Source organism: Lycium barbarum, chromosome 4 (assembly GCF_019175385.1).
Source record: "Lycium barbarum isolate Lr01 chromosome 4, ASM1917538v2, whole genome shotgun sequence".
NCBI classification, from domain to species: Eukaryota; Viridiplantae; Streptophyta; class Magnoliopsida; order Solanales; family Solanaceae; genus Lycium; species Lycium barbarum.
This window is the reverse complement of record NC_083340.1, coordinates 144577393-144593941: the sequence shown is the minus strand read 5'-3', so window position 1 is coordinate 144593941 and position 16549 is coordinate 144577393. Positions and strand designations below refer to the sequence as shown.

Sequence of the window (16549 nt, the reverse complement as noted above, 5' to 3'; positions counted from 1 at the left end):
AACGGCTCAGAGTCGCCAGAAGTCTTACACAGACGTGAGGCGAAGAGACTTAGAATTTCAAGTTGATGATTGGGTGTTCCATAAAGTCTTACCCATGAAGGGTGTTATGAGATTTTGCAAGAAAGACAAACTCAGTCCCAGATATATTGGACCTTACTAAATTCTGCGAAAGGTCGGTCAAGTAGCTTATAAACTTGAGTTGCCACAAGAGTTGGTTGTTGTACATCCAGTGTTTCATGTGTCCATGTTGAGGAAGTGTGTAGGAGAGCCGTCGTTGGTTGTTCCTGCTGATACTATAAAAGTTAAGGATGGTTTGACCTATGAAGATATCCCTGTAGCCATTCTTGATGGTCAGGTTCGCAAGTTGAGAACTAAGGAAGTGGCCTCAGTAATAGTGTTATGGAGAAGTCAGAAAATTAAGGAAGCTACATAGGAAGCCGAGGAGGATATGAAATCCAAGTACCCATTTTTGTTTGAAGATCAAGCAGAGAACTCTCAAGGTAACTTTCATACCCCCATGTCATGTCATGTCTCATGTTTTATGCTCATGTCATGTATCCAGCGCTCATGTCTCATGCTTCAGTATTCATACTTCTATGTAATCACGTCATTTCATGTCCCAATGTTTCATGTTATGTTCCTTCATGTTCATGTATTCAAGTCAGGTCTAGTCCCAATCTTAACTACGATCCATCATTTGAGGACGAATGATCCCAAGGGGGAGATATTATAACACCTCGTACTCTCATACTAAACCATATCGGTAACATCCCGTAAGTTCGAGTTAGGTCATAATGGGTAATATTGGTATTATAATGACATGTTAGTTATATGAATCCCTTCAGGATGATTTCGGGCGATAGATAGTCGTTTTGAAGTCAAACCAAAAAGTGAAATCCTTAAGGCCTTCTAAATTTGTCTAAATCTGAGACAATCTTCATTCATGTCCATTTTTCGAGAATATACTTTAGTAATTTGAGAAAACTTCCTTCTTTAAAGTTGTAGATAATTGAAATACATTTCCAACTGTATATTGTGGAGATCAAACGGACATCTGTACAAAGAGTTATAGCCATTTTACTAAAGGTGGCAGAGCTGAATCTTCATTCATGTCCAGTTTTCGAGAATGTGAGTTAGTAATTTGAGAAAACTTCCTTCTTAAAAGTTGTATATAATTGAAATACCTTTCCAATGGTATATTGTGAAGATCAAACGGACATCTATACAAAGAGTTATATCTATTTTACTGAAGGGTGGCAGAGTTGAATCTTCACTGGAAATTTCACCCAATGTACGCCCAAGGAGTATTGGACGTACTTTCAAGTACGGAACATACATCCTAGGACGTACATTGCCCGTTTTTGGCAGAAAACGCGTTTAGAATGGGTATGGTCTTATTTTGTTCTCATTTTTCATTCTCCCAAACCCTAATGACGAAATTCTTCTCTCCCAAACTCAAGATACTCTAAGGTAAGCCATTCTAAGTCATTCCAAGTTAACTCTAACATGTATCCATGATTACTAATCAAGAATTCATCATTCCTAACCCAGGGTTTTCAAGAAAACCCACATAAAGATCAAGATTCTATCTTTTGGAGTTCTTCTTCAAAATTCAAGTCTTTAATTCAAGTTTTGGAGCGATTAAGGTATGTAGAACTTCTATCCACGTGTGGGAATCTCTACGTTCTTCCCCACGCTCCGTTTCTTGATATCCATGAAGTTCAAATCCTAGGGCATTAAACCCAACATATTGGTAGCCCGTATTTATGTATATACGAACATGAATTTTGTATCTATATTCGTTATTGTATTCCTAATCTTCCATTACGGTTATTAGGAACCCTAGCTTAATCCATGAATCATGAATTTTTCCTCATGTGTTCTCATTATGTTTATATGAAGCTTTATGATTTTATCTAGAAAGTTACAAGTATGTTTTCAAGTTAATTATATAAGTATTTATGATTATTATTATTATTATTATTATTACTCATGAATCAAGAACATGTTTGCAAGACTATGACAAGTATCTCATGAAACCATGATCTCACAAGCTATCATGATAATTCACATGTTTTAGGATTTGCTTAGTTAACCGAGAAAGCTCAGTAAATCCTGAAACTATGTAGCCACCGTAGGATAAGGGTTGTCAGTAAGGAGGCAACACCTTCATTATGCAGTTTGGATCCTTACATGCTTATTAGTATTTAAATCTCGTATCCCTGGCAAGGTGTGAGTGTTCTGCTGGTAGGACGCAAGTACCAGATCATGTTGTCGGTTATACTATAGCATTCCCCACGTTACAAGCAATTATATATACATGTATTTCCATTGGTTTACTGTTTTCAAACTTTACTCATGTTCAGGTTATATGCAGTTTCAGTTCATGTCCTATACCTATATTGTGCCATGTTCTTCATTTCAGCAGGTTTTACATACTAATATTATTCACCATGTACTAACGTCCCTTTTTGCTCGGGGACCTGCACTTCACGGTGCAGATACCGATTTTTATGAGCATATACCTGCGCAGTAGGATCACCTCAGTTATCAGCTTATTGGTGAGCCCCACTTCTCTCGGGGTTCAACATGGAGTCTACACTAGTATTCAGTTTATGGTAGTCCAGGGCCATGTCCTGACAGTTAGTATTCACACATGTTTTAGAGGTTTCATAGACAGATGTTAGTACACGGAGTCAATTGTGCTTTTATGTTTGCAGACTATTACGTTTTCATGATATGTCATGCTATGAGATTACTTCAAGACTTTATGCCGCAATTATGTTTTCATGATTCATTTAAATTGCATCATATAGATTATGTTGTTTTGTTGCCCATGTTGACAAGCAAGCCATGAGGTTCGCTCAGACACATGCAAGCAAGGCCCGAGTGCCATGTTGCGCCCAAGCCATGGTTCGGGGCGTGACAGCTATCTTCCATAGCTTGAAGGCCCTCCAATGACTCCCTTTAAGTGCTTTCGTAGCTTCATTCTCCATGAACATGGCTTTTAAAGCTTGAAAGTCTTTGTCTCCGCTTCTAGCACAAGTTCTTTGTTTAAAATTGAGCACTTGAGTCATTCCGGATCGTATAACCTTTGCTTGAGAAAGAAAGGGGAAGTTAGGAAAAGAGTAAATAGCAAGGATTTGAGGCTTATAAACTCATCTAATAACTTGAGCTAGAAATAGGAGAGTTACTTGAGATAAAATGGGTGTTCATATTTTCCACATTCTAAGGCTTGAGAAAGCTTAGTAATGATCTTTATCAATTCGGTTGAGAAACTTTTGATAAGCATTTGTATCCCATATTAATTACATCTACGCAGATAAAGGAGTTGGATTAATACTCAATTGCATTACTTTCCATTGAGACCACAACCTTAGAGCCTTTAGTAATTGTTAATTAAAAACCAAGCATTCTCTTACCAATGATCATGACAACTATTAAACATGACAAATATTAAACCCAAACTTTTTGTACATTCCCGTCCCTAGAAATATTGACTATTAGTCAAGCGTTACACTTAACGAATTTATTTCTTCATTGTATTCTCGGTGGGATTCGACCCCAACCTTGTTGGGTTCTATATTTGACAACAACTGCTTGCTCCTATTTCTTAAGGTGTAATTTGGGTGTATCAGTGCCACAATTTTCTTCAATGTCATCTTGTTAGGAACGTGTATTTAAGTCGGGTCCATCTCTTTTGAGTTTTCGGGTCAACTTAATAGGCCATTTTTTATTTGCAAATATGAAAATTACATCTAAAATCAAGAAACGAACATAATTAACATCTTAAACAAGGAATCACACACATTAATAACATAAGCAAAATCAATATTTTCACTAAGGAAATTACATCTTTTATGTATATTAAAAAATGAACTTGCACAAGTAAAATAACATCTTCAATAAGGGAATTACACCAATCAAAATAAGAAAAATAATAGAAAAACTCTTCAATAGGTAAATTACACCCCATAAGTAAATGTAGAATTAGATAACTATAAGTTTTCAAAAATAAATCATAAATTTCATGTTTTTTTCTAAGCAATGCTTATGAAATTTTCAAGTAGTAAAGTGATACACTCCCTCTGTCCATTTTTATTTATCCACTATACTAAAATAGATGTTCACTTTTACTTGTAAGTTGTATAGTTTGAAAACCCAAGACATAATTTACCATTTTATACCTATTTCACCCTTATTATTAAGTACTCCAATTCATTTCTCATTTTATTTATTGCTTATTAAGAGTGTCTCAAGTCAAATGTAGACAAGAAAACATGGTCGGAGGGAGTAACGACCAAAAGAAATTATAAAAAAATTGAATTTTGATCTCAATCCAAAATTCTTCCCAAGTTTTTCGATTTAAATACTCACATATTTGAGATTAACAGAAATGCTTAATTTAAGGGATTTTGAAGTTTCTATTATGTGTGTTCTCGCTAAACATCACAGATAAAATAATAGAATAGAGGAAAGAAAATATGAAAAATAAAAAGATAAATAGAAAATTGGGAGAGCTGAAAAGGGAAATGACTGATACAAAGGAACTAAAAAGCACAAAGAAAAACAGGAGTCGAAAAATGTTCAAGATAAATTCAAACTTGTGTCTACCAACCATGACACCTTTGTCTAATTTGCGACTAGGGATGACATGATCAAATATTTAATCTAATTAAGCAAATTACAACATAAGTATATAAAATATTTATCAATTGAGAGAGTGTCATGCCACCCCCTAAAGGGTGGATCCGCTCCCGTATGTGCTAAAACAATTTCTTTCATAAACTCCATCTTAGCTAAACGCTATAGAAGTCTTTTTATATTATATAAAAGCTTTTTAAAAAAAAAAAAAAGATTAATCTATATTTGGAAGGTGGGGAGAAAAAACCAAGCGGCATGGGGAATAGGTGGTGAGAGAATAGTAGAGATGAATCTGATAGCTGGATCAAAGCTGTTAATATTATTTTATGATATATGACATAAGCAAAAGGAATTGAATGAGTGAGTTGTCAGCGTCAGTAGTCGTATAAGTCTTTAATATATAGTAAAATATGTTTTGTCTCTTTTGAATGAAAGCAACAACTTTGGCTTTGGTAACAAAGTAAAAAAGTGAACAATCTGACTTGATGGGCTACTTCACTTCAACATAATCGATATCACTTGGAAAATATTCACGCACGTAGGTAGATGATAATCCTAATAATAATAACAATAATAATAATAATTAGTATAATTTTTAGATCAAACCAACTCAAGCAACTTTTACTAGCATGAATTTTATGAATCTAAGTGAAACTCACATTATAAGTTCATCGTTTAACGACCATTAAAATATTGAAAATAGGTTAACCAAGTAATTAACATTCTTTCTTCTATATTAATATCTTTACTTATTTTTTGCTATTTCACTTAAACGGTCACTCAAGTCAAATAGTGACTTATTCAGTCACTTTTTGATTATGTATCATCTGATTTTTTTAACCAATCGTGTTAATTAACTAAAACCTTTTTATCCTAACCAATACACAACTCAGTAAGATCCCTTCATAAAACAACAACATGTCCAATTTAATTTCAGAATTGGAGTCTGGGAGTGTAGGATGTACCCAGACCTTGCCCCTATCTTTGTGAGGTGGAAAGGTTATTTCCGATAGAATCTCGGCTAGAAAGAAAAGTGATCAATGCGTAAGATCCCTTCATATGCTAAATAAATAATGGCCAAAAACCACTTTTCGGCTTGAGTGACATTTTGATGAAATAGCAAAAGATTAGCGATTTTTTACAGATAAAAAAGAATAACGTTGTTCACCTATTTTCAATAATTTTGTGAACGTTTAAGTAATAACTCATCTTATGAATATATAAATTCTTTTGAGCCGAGAGTCTAGCTTCTCTATCCCACAAAGAGAAGATTAAGGTCTGCACTGCGTACATCCTACCCTTCCAAGACTTAACTTATGCGATTACACCTATAGAAACTATCTTTAACTTCAATAAATATCCTTCTATCACATATCACCTATATTGTATCTTTCATTTTAACCATTTTATTTTAGTTCAATATGTTATATTTTCATCTACCATATGTTCTCTAAGAACATAACTTGTATATATAGCCACATGTTGTGGGTGTTCTTCGCATAATAATAACTTGTAAGAAATTTCTTCATGTGTGGCAGAAGTTTCCTAACAAGAAATAGTAAGTAGTATTTCATAGAACATAAATGGAGAATATCGAAGGGAGCATAGCAACGCGTTTTAAGGTGAACCACAATATGATTAAAGCATTTGTCACCTTTATAGCACAGTACTTGTCTCTCCATTTTAATTAGGACCCCATTTATATGGTACGAAATAATATCCACCATGAATAACTCAGATACTTTTTTATTTTTCGCTCGATATGATATTTATTTTGGAATTCCGATTAATTAAATTTACGTACGTAAGTTTCATTAGAGAGAGAAGTACATCCTGTCTGAATTTTTCTATTCACAAGATTCAAATACTAGTTTTTTGATTAAGGATAAATGGTCCATGAATCTTTTGTAATTTTTTGTCTCCTATCTAGTGTTCGGCAAAAGAAAATTATTGTAAAAATTGTAGTGAAATGATAAGTACTCACAAGATTCAAATACCAATTCTCTGATTAAGGATCAATGGTTCAAGAATTTTTATTTTTATTTTTCGTCTCCCATCCGCGGATCGACAAGAGAAAACCATTGTTAAAAATATGATGAATCGGAACGATAAGTACTCCATAATTTTTAATCAAATATCTCGAGTTCAAATCGTGAAATAAAAATCTTCTTTAATAAAAAATACATTTTACTCTAAAAGTGAGACTTTTGCGCGTATCCGAATTAATTGGCTTCTTCCAACTAATAAAGAGTAAAATGGTACGACATGGAGTTAGTTCAAGCATCTACCTCCACAATTTGGTATTTACGTCTACAAATTGACTGATCCTAAATTAATCACCACGCTACTTGAATATAATTTGGGGTGTGACCACTTAATATCAAACGTACTGACTAGTATTATTAATTATAACACGCGTCAACTAAAATAATATTGATCTGTTCTTCATTTCAATATTTAAAGGATTGACTTAGAGTTTAGTTTATGAAAACAACCACAAATCAAGAGCAGGAAGAGAAGAACGACGAGTGTTCTCCAAATCTCTTGAAGATAATTATTTTTTAGACAAAAAGTTACAATTTAAAAGTTAACACGACTTGAAATTTCGTCAACCAAACGAAAAGGTTAAAGTGATGATTCGCTGTTACCATATAATCATATAATGTAGGTACTCCTAATACTTTTAAACAAGTGCTTTCCAACTACTGATTTTGTAAAATACATTTACAAGATTAAATTACTTATGAAAGATTATATATAAATTATTTCAAATATTTTCTTAAAGCCTAAATAAGCAATGCAAGAGTATATACGATCTTTCAGAAAAATCTTAGATCAAATATTTACAATCAAACAAGCAGCGACAAAGCCAGGATTTTTACTAAAAGGGTTAAAAAATATAAAGAAGTAAACACGCGAATAAACTAAGGGGGTCAACATCTATTATGTATACATAAAAAATAATTTTAACCTTTTATATATAGTGTAATTGTTCGCCAAAGGGGGTTTGGATCTCCCTCGGCCCAACCTAGCTCCGGCCCTGCAAACAAGTATCAGCATGATGTTTTCTTTATTTTTGTCGGGGGAATTATTCAGCAAATTATATCAACAGAAGAAAAGAAGAAATTTTGAATTTTTTGTTCACACTTAAATTTTAACCGAACTAAAAAAGGATTTGCTACCACAGCCATGTCATCAAAGCATTATAAATACAAAATAGATAAAATTTCCCAATTACGGAAATGCTAATTGTATTTGCATCTAGCTACGATGAACATTAATCAGTATCGCAATAATGATAGTAACAAATGTGCTATATTAACACCTACACAGTTACACCTATCGTGTGAAACTTTTTTACCCTATCAGTATATACAGTCTAAATCCATAAAATAACTCACTTCAAATTCGATAATTCTAAATGTCCTTTCCACATTAGATGATTAGAGAAAAAGAGAGAAGGGGAGAAAAATCAAAGATATTATCAAAATTTAAAAAAAAATTAAAAACAAAGAGATTATCCAATAGTCTTTTTCACCATATCATAAAGAATATCAATAGCTGTAAAATGCCATAGCAAACTGGCAAAAAGTACTGCTTGAGATGCAAGAAACGTATAAAGTTCATCCCTTTGATCAATAGTATACCTAAATCAAAGCAAAAGTATAAACTAATTAAAATAAAAATAAGATTAGCAAAAAAGAAAAGAACACACCATTTTTTATTCTAATGTTGCCATAAAAAACTCTCAAAACTGCTTGATACCACAGCTTCTAATCCTGTAAATCCCATACTACTAATATTATTCTCTTCACCAAAAAAATATTCACAGTTTCCATAGTCCCACCATCCATCTGACTCGAACAAACTCAGCACTTCCTGAGTTGACTCAACTGAGTCGTAACTAGTACCGAGTCTTGGTAGCTCCACTATCTCGCTCAGCTCCTCCTGTTGCGGCGCCGCAGTAACCTGCGGCCCCGTCAACTCCTCGTCACATGAAGAGGTAATGCCCGAAATTAATGACAGCGACGACGAGCATGACGTCCCCACAAAGATAGGAGTAAGGTCTGCGTACATTCTATTCTCTTCAGAGTCCACTTGTGGAACTATATTAGCTATGTTATTGTTGTCCTTGTTTGTTGACAACGAGGAAATGTCTGACGACGAGGATGACGGCCCCACAAAAGTAGGAGTAAGGTGAGCATACATCTTATTCTCTCCACACTCCACTTGTGGGACTACATTGAGCATGCTATTGTTGTTCTTGTCTGTCGACGACGAGGATGACGTCATCGATTCCGCTGCCTCTGGCTGCAGTGTCGACTCCTCGTCGCCGTAGGACGAGGAAATGCCCGAAACCAACGACGACGATGATGACGTCATCGACACGTCGGGCGAAGATTCCGATGAGTTTGGAATGAGATGTTCCATATGAGCAGCTTTAACAGCAGCAGCTTGAACGTCACGTGGGGAGCACGTGACAGGTCTTGGCAATAAATCGGCAAATTGTGGGAAATTAAGTATAGCTGAGTTTCCTTTAATAGACATAGCAGCAACGTCGTGTGCACGCGCCGCCATTTCGGGCGTGGCGAAAGTGCCTAACCAAATACGAGATTTCTTCTTTGGTTCACGAATTTCAGACACCCATTTACCCCACGCGCGCATTCTAACACCAACGTAAGATGGATGTTTCCCATCATTACTATTAGTTTTGCCACCATTTTTCTTGCAATTTACTATATTGCCATCATCGTTGTTTTCTTCTTGTTCATCTCCACATCTTTTGAGTCGATTTTTTGAGTTGATTTGTGGAAGTGGATGATGAAGAATAACAGATGAAGGTGAACATGAAGAGTTGCACATAGATTCAGTTTCTGAATAATTTGGTAGCTCTAAAGACATTGTTAATGTATGAAAAATGCCTTTTCTTGAAGTTTTCTTCCACTTGTTTTTGCTCTGTGTTTTGTAGGCAGTTGTGGTAACTTCAACAAACGCTGATACGCAGTGTAGTTGTTGTAAATTATAAAGATGTGTGTTTATACAGAGATGTTGAGAAATGATGAAGTACTATTTTTTTAGTGAAGAGAAGAGATCAGAGAGAGAGAATTGATTTTTTTTGTAAGTGAAGGCTGGTTTATATATAGTAAGAGCTGGGACAGAGCTGCAAGAGAGTTCTTTTCTTGAAATATATATTTTTAGGTTGTAACATAGCTGTAATGTACTACTCCGTATATTGGAAACAAGTGTGAATGTGTTCGCAGACTTGTTTCCAATATTATGCTTATTGTTATAGGTAAAATATTATTACGGTAAAATATATTATGAGATTGATTAGAAAGAAAATTTAACTATTATAATGAAATATTGCTATAACGAGTGACTGCTATAAGGAAGTATGACTATACATGTATTGTCAAAAGTAACATTAAATAGTGATACTTCTGCTCTATGTTAAGTGTTTATTTAAGATTTTAAGTTATGTTCGTTGTATAGTTTTACAGGTGATAGCAAGTTACTTTTAGTTTTTATCAGGTTACTAATTATTAATAATTTTTATAAAAATAATTTTAAGTTGTATGCATAATGTAGAAACAGTATAAAAATTTATTATACTATTGGTGTACTTTAACCTTTTATATAGATGAGTATCTTTATTTCTTCAGATTACCAACTAATGTTTGCATATAGAAATAGTTGCAATCAACTTTTATTTGATGGTGTAACCTTCTATATATATATACCATCATCATATAAAGAGGTAGATCTAGGGTTCTAGCCTTTCAGGATTCTTAGTTGAACCTATTGTATTTTAAAAGTTATGAATTGATGTTTACTATTTATTGCAATTTTAATAAATTTTAATACATAAATTTGTATTTCGCGTCGAAATTTAAGGGTTCAATTGAACCCCACCTTGAAGGCTACATACACCTCTGAGTATATAAAACCTATACTAATTTAAGTGATCTAAGCGAGTAATCCTTCTGTCCCAATTTGTTTGATACTTTTTACTTTTCGTGAGTCAAACTTCTTAAATTTTGACAGCGTATTTGAACATAGAATCTCTAAATTTTTCAAAATAAAATTTACATATTTTATAAGTAGTATAAGTCACCCCAATTAATAATTTAAAATATTTAAAAGATATATGTAAAAATTAAGATCAAAGAACAACTCATTTAACTCTCGAAAAGCGATAAGTGTCAATGAAAATTAGGACAGAAAGAGTAAATTTTCACGCAGACTAATGTAGATGTTATGGGGGGGGGGGGGGGGGAGATGAAATCCATCCCTTTTGTTAGAGGCCTCGGGTTCGTACGTACTTTATCATAGTAGATGTAGTGGGGGTGAATAAGATCGTCACCTTTAAGCTTTTGTTAGAACTACAGAAAATGAAAAAAAAAAAAAAAAAAAAAAAAGCGTTTTCTCTTCAATGAAATTTGTCCCGCATAAATTTAAAATAATTCAATGAGTAAATTCTAAATATCAGGTGGTCAACCAAAAAAATTTATGGTGTAGACTGTAGATCCCTTATTTTATGAAGAGTGAGAGACTGACGGGAGACAAAGAAATGCATCACAACCGACCAAAGCCTTTACCCATCAGTCCTTTTAATTACAGAGCACACAACCAGAGAAATAGATTGAAACTACTACATAGAATCTGATATTAAATATTAATTAATATTCTATTAATCAATACTCAAATTCAGAGACAATGCGAAAAGGGAAGGAGACTTGAATGAGAAGCATTAATTAAAACAATGTGCGGGGTGGCTCCGGAATCAAAATGACTCAAAAAAAACATTTTGAACTAAAAGACTCTAACAAAAAAAAAAAGTTACTAAAGTATCTATAGCGCAGTATTTTACTGCGCTATAATACTAACGGAGACGGACCCGTTAAGTACTATAACGCAGTAAAATACTGCGCTATACTAAATACGGTATCACTTATAACGCATGATTTTACTGCGTTATAGGAGTTTCCCTCTCTCCTATAACGCAGTAAAATCATGCGTTATAGTCCTCCACTATAAACTCGATCGGGTTCCACCACTGGCCCCTCCAGTGGCAAAAAAAATTAAAAACGCCATTGGAGGCGAGCCAAGGTGGTCCCCACGCATTAAAAACATCGTTTTCTATTAAATTTCATCCAGAAAGTTTAGATTCTCGGTATATTCAAGTCAAGGAGCAAGATTCTAAGTTCGAATTTTGAGAAAAAGCGGCGTACAACTCGATTAAAATAACTCTACAAAAAATCTTCGATTAAGGTTTTCTACTATGACTTTTGTTATTATTTTATTATATACATTATATTGCATGCATGTTTTATATTTAATCGTCTTTAATTTTCAAAAAAAAAAAAAAAACAAATTTCGTTTTTTTTTTTTTTTTTTTTTGCTTTGATCGGGCAGTGGCTGTGCCCTTTTTTTTTTTTTTTTTTGTTTAATTCATTATTTGTTAAATGTTTATGAATTGTTAATTTATTAAATGTTTATGCATTGTTAATTTGTTATATGTTTATGAGTTGTTAATTTGGTTAATTATTTATGAATTGTTAACATTGTTAATTTGTTATATGTTTATGAGTTGAATTTGGTTAATTATTTATGAATTGTTAATGAATTATTATTTTGTTAATTGAGTATTTGTTAAATATTCTTTATGAATTGAAAGAAGTTGATTGGTAATGAATTATTATATTGTTAACATTTTGTTTGGATGATTGTTATGTATTGTTTTGACATTTATCGTATTATGTTGTATTATATAGGACCAAATCAGTGGTTACATAAAATAGAACCTCTCGTCGTTACATAACAATAAAATTAAAGTAGCAATCAAAGCAAACATTTTATTTATACTAACAACATAATATAATACAATAGGTAACAACCACCCAAACAAGTTGTAAACGATTATGAAATGTTAATCTATACAATTTTAAAAGCATGAATATATATGTTAAATAAAAAAAAATTATCTTAAAAAGAATAGTTAAAATTCTTCTTTTCATAAATACATAAGCTAACGATAAAATTGTAAAGTTTATAGGAAAATATGTGGTCGACGAATATGAATTCTTAGTTTAATTTTATTGTAGTTGTGTTGGCTATTTGGTCAACTAAAAATATATCACATATTCAAAATAGAGTTCCAAACAAATATTACTGCTAAATTTTGATTAGTTAATATAATTTATCTTTCATTTCAAGAATAATGACTAATTTAGTTTGTACAGACCGGACTCTTTCATGGATCCGAATGTTCCCCCTGGGGCCGATGATCACCCGGGGCCAGCTGATAGATTTGTATTGTCTTTGCAAGACAATCATAGGTTAGAGTTATTATGGGCCGGTACTATAGGGATATCTACTAGGCTCCGTCCCCGTAGGCTGCAGAGAGTGTGGACTCTTTTACGCGAGCACCCCCCACACCCTCGCGTGTTGGAGATATTGATTCGGGGCGGCATCTACCGTTGCGTGTCCGTTGGTCGGGTACAGCATGATTGGGCGCTCATCACGGCCATGGTTGAGCGGTGAAGGCCAGAGACACATACCTTCCATCTTCGCACTGGTGAGGCCACGATTACACTTGAGGATGTAGAGGTCCTCTTTGGATTGCGGGTTGATGGAGAGCCACTGTACACTCGGTACGAGCCTCCTCCTGGTCGGACGTGGGTGATAGAGTTGACTAGGCTCACCCACTTCGTGCCTGATGCCGCGGCCCAGATATTCGGACAGAGTCGGGTTCAGCTTAGTGCACTATGCACTTATTTGGAGGGTCTGGATCCGGTTGGCGACGGCACCCCGCAGGACGATGTTGATCGTCATACCCGTTTGTACCTGCTTATTATATTCGGGGGCATCTTGTTCTCCAATTCATCGGGTACCTTTGTCAGTTTACGTTACTTGGTTTTTTTGGAGCATCTGAACCGCTTAGGAGACTACAGCTGGGGCGGTGCTGTTTTGGCGTATCTTTACAGATGCTTGTGCCGAGCGTCTATTGGTGTTGTCAGAGATGTGTGTGGATTTTTTGCTCTTCTCCAGGTAATATTTAAGTGTGCGTTCCTGTAATGTCAACAAACCTCTTGAAATGGAAACTAAAAAATCGTATTTTCTAATATCGCTTACAGTTATGGGCGTGGGAGAGGATGCTGCCTTTTCAGCCCGTACCTAGGCATCACCTCGAGATTGACATGCCTTATGTGAGGAGGTGGACAGCGGGCTTTGACCGGGATGTCCAACTCCACTGTTGGGAGAACAAGTTGGGCACTTTAGCGGTGGTCAGCCATTTGACTCCCATTGAGCATTACATGCGCTGGTATCATCAGATCACACGCCGATTGATCGGCAACCCAGCTTTGCGTCCCCCTAGGGATGTAGGATATTCAGCACTCGCGGGGCAGTACGAGGCATTGGTAAGTTTATCGTATTTAGATTTATCTAATTTCATTAATTGTTACGTTTTAAAAATAAACTTTTTTTGTTTCTGTTAAACACAAATGCAGCTGGTGGCCGTACATCGTTTACGCATCTTGGGGTTAGAGCATATGCCTTACCCTGGGCTTGCCGCGGAGATGGTTAGGATTTCCGAGGATGGTATTCGCCAGGCAGGCAAGATTAGGCACATGGCGGAGCCTGTTCCGGAGGCTAAGTATCAGGCAGCACCGGGGGCTCCCAGAGGAGGAGGCCGTGCTGACAGAGGACGTCGTGCTGCCGGAGGACGCCGTGCGCGTAGAAGACCTGGTGGTGGAGGACTGGTAGATGAGACGGATGAGGCCGATCCCATTCCAGAGGGCGTTCACGGTCTAGTCCATCCGCAGCCCTTCCAGGCCAGTGGCAGCTCACCTGGAGACTCACCAACGTTTACGCCAGCGCTCTTACTTGTTGAGATACCCGGGTCGTCATCACAGCCGAGGCATAATGCATACATGGAGGAGCGTGACAACGTTGATTGGGCGGCGTTACGCGCTTCATTAGCTGATGAGCGGCCGGTGAGGAATTTAGAGGGAGCCTGAATTCTTGACTTTGATGAGTTTTTGATCCCGGTTAGTATTTAAAATACTTATTTGTTCATTTAAATTATTTATTTTAAATATATATATATATATATGTTATTCATTATTTAGTAATATTTTATATTTTAGGATTAGGCGCCAGCGGGTCCATCAGAGCCACCCACTCAGCCTGCCGAGGCAGAGGTGTCTTCTCATGAGACTACCGAGGCGCATGTAAGTTTTTTACTTAAAACTAATTTTATTCAATATAAGGTCAATATTTAATATACATATTTGATCATTTAAAGTACTTATTATTTTATTTTTTTCATATTTTAGGATTCGGCGCCAGCGGTTCCATCAGAGCCACCCACTCAGCCTGCCGAGCCAGCAGTGTCTTCCCATATGACTACCGAGCCACAGGTAAGCTTTTTATTAAAATTTATTTTATTCAATACAAGGTCAATATTTAATATACATATTTGATCATTTAAAGTACTTATTGTTTCATTTTTTTTCATATTTTAGGATTCGGCGCCAGTGGGTCCACAGGAGCTGCCCATTCCGGAGCATTCTCATCAGCCTGCCGAGGCAGAGGTGTCTTCTCATGAGACTACCGAGGCGCATGTAAGTTTTTTACTTAAAACTAATTTTATTCAATATAAGGTAAATGTTTATTTAATTTTTATAACCTTTACTTGGACTTCGAACAGCATCTCGTCCAGGAGACTACCTTATATTCACCATCACACCCATTTCAGGACGCTACAGACCCATCTCAGGAGCCTTCTCAGGCGCCCGTTGACACACAGGTTTGATTAAATAAATAACGTTAATGTATTCAACATAAATAAGAAATGATACTAATATTTATATATTTTTTAGGTTCATCCTTCGGCGCCTGCGGTGGCGACTCTCGACGAGGAAGAGGTCGAGTTTCCAGACCCAGCTCAGCCTGAGGTTCTGAGCGTGCCAGTGGGACAAGATCCCAAGAAGAAGCACGTTCTAGTTATGGGCGCAAGGGCTAGGGGAAGAGGAGATGATCACGACTTGGAGCGCCCGGTTATTAAGAGGAAAAAGGGCGACGGAGACGATGGCGAGGGCGGTGGGGATGGTATGAGCCTTAGGCCTAGGGATAGTCTCCGGCATACTACATATGGGACCCATCCTCGATAGTGTATATACATTAGTGTTGTACAAATTATCGTAAATATTATATATTTTTTGCATATTTATAAATATTATCATTAGTCTTTATTATTGATAATAAAAAAAATGTGACACATTCGAAATAAAGTTAAGCATTAATTTAAAAATAAGACGAAACCCTAAAAGATAAATAACTTAAAGCTAATGACTACAAGTCTTCAAACAAAAAAGGACTTCAAGCACTTTTCAACTATTAAAACGACAATTCAAAGTATCACGTATTCTTGATGTGTTGAGCCTATTTTATTAATTGTACAAATATAACTAGAGTTCTATATAAAATATTGAAGTTTCGGAGTCTTAAAGCATGATTAATATACGGCTAAACTACATCAAAAAGATAAATTATTACGTAATAAGGGGTGAATGGAAAATGGGAACTCCTATAACGCATTATTTTACTGCGTTATAGGAGTTTCTCTCCCTCCTATAACGCGGTAAAATCATGCGTTATAGGTCGGAACGTATTGCGTATAGCGCATTATTTTACTGCGTTATAGGACTTAACGGGTCCGTCTCCGTTAGTGCTATAGCGCAGTAAAATACTGCGCTATAGGTACTTTAGTAACTTTTTTTTTTTTGAGGTATTTTGGTTCAAAATGTTTTTTTTTGAGCTATTTTGGTTCCGGACTCGTGGGGGGTGAGGGTGGGAAGAGGATTTTTTTTTTTAACATTATATAAAGTGGGAACAACAA

At 35.4% G+C, this 16549-nt stretch overlaps 1 protein-coding gene across 1 annotated transcript; it reads right to left on the bottom strand.

Moving 5' to 3' along the window:
* Positions 1 to 8161: 8161 nt before the first annotated feature.
* LOC132636814 (ethylene-responsive transcription factor ERF037-like) lies at positions 8162 to 9831 on the bottom strand. Its single transcript, XM_060353844.1, has one exon. The coding sequence runs from the start codon at positions 9544 to 9546 to the stop codon at positions 8371 to 8373; it is 1176 nt and encodes a 391-aa protein (XP_060209827.1). The 5' UTR covers positions 9547 to 9831; the 3' UTR covers positions 8162 to 8370.
* Between the last annotated feature and the right edge of the window lie 6718 nt (positions 9832 to 16549).

What these genes read in the sequence shown, in the direction of transcription:
- LOC132636814 (XM_060353844.1), bottom strand. Translation starts at nt 9,546, where the DNA reads ATGTCTTTAGAGCTACCAAATTATTCAGAAACTGAATCTATGTGCAAC.